At 40.3% G+C, this 5,000-nt stretch overlaps 1 protein-coding gene across 1 annotated transcript; it reads right to left on the reverse strand.

The window, feature by feature from the left end:
* Window positions 1–203: 203 nt before the first annotated feature.
* Window positions 204–4,994, reverse strand: LOC146420920 (C2 domain-containing protein 3-like; the record flags this gene model as incomplete). Its single annotated transcript, XM_085047885.1, has 6 exons — window positions 4,911–4,994; window positions 4,368–4,510; window positions 3,479–3,685; window positions 2,900–3,012; window positions 1,209–1,327; window positions 204–326 (listed from the first exon to the last, which is right to left on the reverse strand). Coding segments are annotated over exons 3-6 (474 nt in total), but the record flags the coding sequence as incomplete, so codon positions are not given.
* Window positions 4,995–5,000: the final 6 nt, after the last annotated feature.

The following is a 5,000-nucleotide window of genomic DNA, read 5'->3' on the forward strand; positions in this document are numbered from 1 at the left end:
AACATCCCTGGACATGCAGGAGTTTCAAAATATTTCTCCAAACCCCTAAGGAATAAAAAAGATTCATGTTATTTTATACTAGTCTTGCAAAGCTTTGTATCTGAGAAATGGCAAATTAAACAAAGAGAGAAAAGGGGAGTTAAAAATAAGAGTGTGCAGCCCAAGTGTGTAACAACTCAAGTTTGAGCTGGTAAAACACATACCTGTAATGGTCCAACTTGTGTGTGATCTCCTTCTTTACCCACAGGTATTTCCCAGCTAACACTGAGCAGCTCAGCCTCAATCACCCTGCAGAGCTGAAGCACTGCTGAGCCAATGGCCACGGGCTGAGGGCAGGCAAAGAATTCATTTTTGCAAGATTTCTATCAGGTTTAAAGAACCTTTGTGAAATAAAAGCTTTCTGGGAAGCCATGAGCAGCCACACACCCTCCCCACTCCTACATTGGTTGTACCAACAGGGATTTGGGAAATCTCCTTTACTTCCAATTTCAAGTCTCACTAGAACATCAGTAAGACAAATTTTCCCAGAACACACTGTAAACAATTCCAGATTAATGCAAAATTTGAATAGCCTAGTAAAATCCTAAATCCTAGCAAAACTTCCATACTGAAAGATGCTATTTATTCCCCCGTTAAAAGAAAGGCAGACAACCTTGGTGTTGATTAAAATAACCTAAACTGAGTTAATCCCTCTCACCATCTTCATCACAGGTAGATGGTTACGCAAATAACCTTACCGGATAGAAATGTACTTTTTTTCCCCCAGAATGCACAAGTTACACCAGTTTTTCACAGCTCACATGACTCCCCTTACACAGGGCAGGGTAAGGATATAAACTGCATCCACATGAACTCATTCTACACTACTAAAGGAGCCGTGTTCTCATTGAAGGATAATGTTTATAATTGATCCAATATGCTCAAAAAACAAGAGATCACTCTTAAGGATGTGGGAAGGACAAGGGTTTTTTTTTTGCCAGCCAGTCTCAAACTCAGAAAATCCTTTATGCAGCCACAGGAGTGATCCTGTGGGTCCCTCAGAATATTCTGTGATTCTGTGAAGACTGAACTGCGATCAGTTCAACTATCTACATGTAATATCATTTCCCTTGCCAATATCTGGTTGTCTGCGCTTCTGTAGGAAATGGAAATGCAAACAATTTCTTTGCTTTTCAATACACAAAGTAGGAACATCTTCTAGTAAGTACCTTTTTCTGTGTGCTTTTCCTCACGTAGATTTTAAAAGCCAGGTCAGAGCCCCACCAGTGCTCTATCATTGTTCCTCCGAACCGCACCTGGAACACAGACTGCTGTTGGAATTTCACCACTGGAAGGAAGAGTGGAGCAACAAATATCCAAAATTACCTGATAGAAATAAATGTTCTCCTGGAGAATGCTCTGTTACACACACACAATCATTTAATTCTGCATTATGTATTAACATCAAGGCCCAAGTAAACTGGTTTTCATTTTCCAAGGCCAGGAAATAGCAGGAGGCCAGCAGGACAAAATTAAGATTATAAATTAATTAAAAAATAGGTAATAAAAAGAATTTAAAAATCAATACATTATTAGATAAATTAATATAATTTTAAATTGTAACAGCATTTAAAGACTTCGGGTGACACCAAGTCTCTACCATTCTAGCATGCAGTAAGACCTGCCCTTCTTCAGTGAGAGAACTCTGTCTCATATTAAATAACATAGTTCAAGACAGTTCTTGAGAGAGTCAAAGCTGAGCTGCAAGAAAGATCACAGCTTTAGGAGAGAAGGAATAGCTGCAAGAAGAGATGGACTGAATTGGCATTCAGTCTGGGACAGAGTACAAGTCCAGTAAGAGCATTCACAGTGGACAAGGAAGTAGTCTTGTGATGACAAAAATGCAGGTTACACAAAGAAATTTCCAACAGGATGCCAAGCACTCCTCCACCTTGTCTGGGATGGCTATGGAATTTTTCCCATTAGCCATCTTTAACAAATGAGATAAAAGCTCTCAGGAAGGATAATGCTACAGTGGATTGACTTGATGTCTTCCTCAAATTATTTTCAGCCCAATCTATTTTGGTAGGTTCCACAGACCTGAACTCTACACAAGGCAGAGGGCAGCAGGATGGGTTACTTTTGGACTACAATGTTGCATTACAGAAGTTCAGAAGGAGCAGATGTTTTCTCTGGTCACAAACGACCAGTGAAGAATTTACAAGAGAACTCAAAGTCTCCCAAATGCCACTCAGAAAGATGCAAAGCCAACGAATGACCGTATGGGAGAGGCTTTTGAAAGTCACCCTGGCATTCCAGTTTCTGCAAAGACTGGGCGGAGGATCTTGCTCATCCAGCATTCTCTTCTCAGTGGGAACAGAAACAGAAATTGTTCCCAGGGATACAAACACTGGTGACTCTCAGTACAGAGATTAATGTCTGCTGATCTGAGCACAGGACTCTGGATCCTTGGATCCAGCAGATTATCTGAGCTATTGGAGATACTACATGACATACATCAACATCTGGAAAATTATTTATTTGAGCTGTAAGTATCTCTGATATTTCTAAAAGTATATGATAATTCTCCTACTATTGCAGAAAGAATATTGGCTTTATGTTCAAAGGAAGGAATGGGCTTACTAACTTGTTCGTTCCCTAGGAAAAGAACTTTGAAAATTCCAGCATGAATACTTCTTGAAAGAAAAAAAGAATTAAAAAAAATCACTTGGCTTCCTTCTCCCTGAGAGGACCATTCCCCTATCTGCAGCATGGCAACTCTAGGGGCAGAGGTGCCACTAATCATACTGTGATTTTCAGGCAATGCATGGAAACACATGGAAAACACTACTGAATAATTTCTAAGAGATGGAGTCAACGAAACTAAATCTAAGGGCGGGGAGGGAAATAATGCTCTTACCATCATCAGTGATTTTACTTGAAGCTACTCGAATTGCTTCTGTTGTTATGGAGACTTGTCCTTTATCATCCTTGGAGACTCCCACAGGAAAGTGGTACTCCACAAAGAAGGTACTGCCAATAAAAAAGTGAAAGGGTGATCACAATCCATCAAGAATCTGACAGCAGTCACGAAACTGAACACAGCAGGCAAATTCCAGATTCACAGTTTACTGTAATGCTATTTTTTTTAGGATAATTGAAATACCTATTCTGTGAATTCCTTCCACAGATTATATACATGCCAGATCCTCCTCCAATAAACCCCCTTCTGTTTTCAGTGTTCCATCAGGCACAAAATACATTTGCACCTCCCCAAAACCCTGGGAAAGGCACAGCCTGAAGTGAGCCCACAGCAGGATAAATTAGTCACATCTCTAACTTTCCCAAGTTAATGGGATACAGTGTCCTGAGAGAAGCAGAGAAATGGGAAAGCCTCAGAAGGCTGGAGAGCTTGGGCAAGCTGGACTACACAAGAGAGCCCAGGGAAATCTCCCTTGAAGGCACAGAAAACAGACGAGGAGCAAACAATCCCCCTTACCACTTATGAACAGACATAGGCCGTGGAGGTTTCCCCAGTACACCTTTCTTCCTTGTGGAAATCTGGATGCCCTCAGGAGGGATTTTCAAGCTTTCAACGATGACTCTGGCCAGGTGCATTTGCTGCAGCAATGCCACCCTGTCTGCACCCAAGGATGTGACAAGAGCTTTTTCCGTGTGGTCTCCTGGAGGAGCAGTGGGAGAGCAGCTGCAGAGATAAAACCATGGCTCAGGACTGCAGAAACATGCTTGGCATGATCTCATGAAGGAAAAATTGCAGCTTGGTGGGATGTTACTTAAAAACTGCCCAAGGTTCACTAAAATACACTTTTTTTTAACATATTTTTACAACAAATTTGATGGTCTCTGTAATTCTCTGTAACAAAAATCTTACAATATCTGGGGTCCACTACTGAAAAAAACCAACCCAGAAAGTGCATGCTCCATGCTGTTGATCTGAAAAAATCTTACCCTAACTCTTCAAAAAGAAAAGCTTCATTTAATGCCATATACAAAAGCAGGGAGATGATACACTTATACAAAAGGACAAGTCTCTGCTGCAGAGGAACAGCAACAGGATTTTTGTCGTAATTTTAAATATCATTTGTGTAATTTGCAAGACTTGACTTGCGAACGATTTTGTGTTGGTACCTCTGGGGATATGAATTTTACCTGGTGTTAAAACAGCAGTGTTAGTCAGAAAAAAAAATCAGAAATAATTGTTTGGAGCCGAATTAGGAAAAAAAAAAGTCACAAAACCTTTACACTAACTGTATTGTACAAGTTAAACTTGATAACTGGATCTTTAGGGACACTTCTGTTGGTTCCATCATAAAAAAAAGGGAGTACAATTTCGATGAGGTCAGAACAGAAGTCACTGATGTAACTACCTGGGTTTAGTGTCTGTCACATTCTGATCAAAGGCAGGAAAATCCTTCTGTGGACTCACTGGACCCACTTTCTTCTTGGACAATTTTTGTGAGGATTTAACATCATCATCGCTGAGGAAATCATTCAAACTGGAATCAGTTATCTGAAGCAGAAATAATGCACATAAATAAGAAGCTAATTAGCACTGTCAAGAGAGATCCATAATGGTCACAATACATAAATGGAAAACAACTTGTATATGGCATCCTTTGAAACAATTAAAACACTACCAAAATTTTCCAGAGATTTGAAAAACAGAAAGTCTTCCTGGACAGCCTCAATCCCAGCAATTTCCAAACTCCATGCTTGACTTGGTGGTCTTAACAATGTTCTTCTAATAATATTAATTTCAAGCAATAGTACCCATGTAGTCACAAGCTTTGGTATGATACCTAATGCTCATTCAGCTTTAAAATACCGAAATCTGCAGGTTTTTTGATCACGCAAACCTCTGGTTTTCTGCACATTAGGGAATGCACATTTTCCTTTGGATCTCCACTTACAGGAGCTGTGTAAAAAAGCCTCTCCAGCAGACTCTGGTCATAATGGGGATCACCGAGTTCACTGTCATACACCTCACCGCCGAGGGAGAG

The sequence above is a fragment of the Lichenostomus cassidix genome, unplaced genomic scaffold (genome assembly GCF_008360975.1).
Source record: "Lichenostomus cassidix isolate B80296 unplaced genomic scaffold, HeHo_3.0 HiC_scaffold_629, whole genome shotgun sequence".
NCBI classification, from domain to species: Eukaryota; Metazoa; Chordata; class Aves; order Passeriformes; family Meliphagidae; genus Lichenostomus; species Lichenostomus cassidix.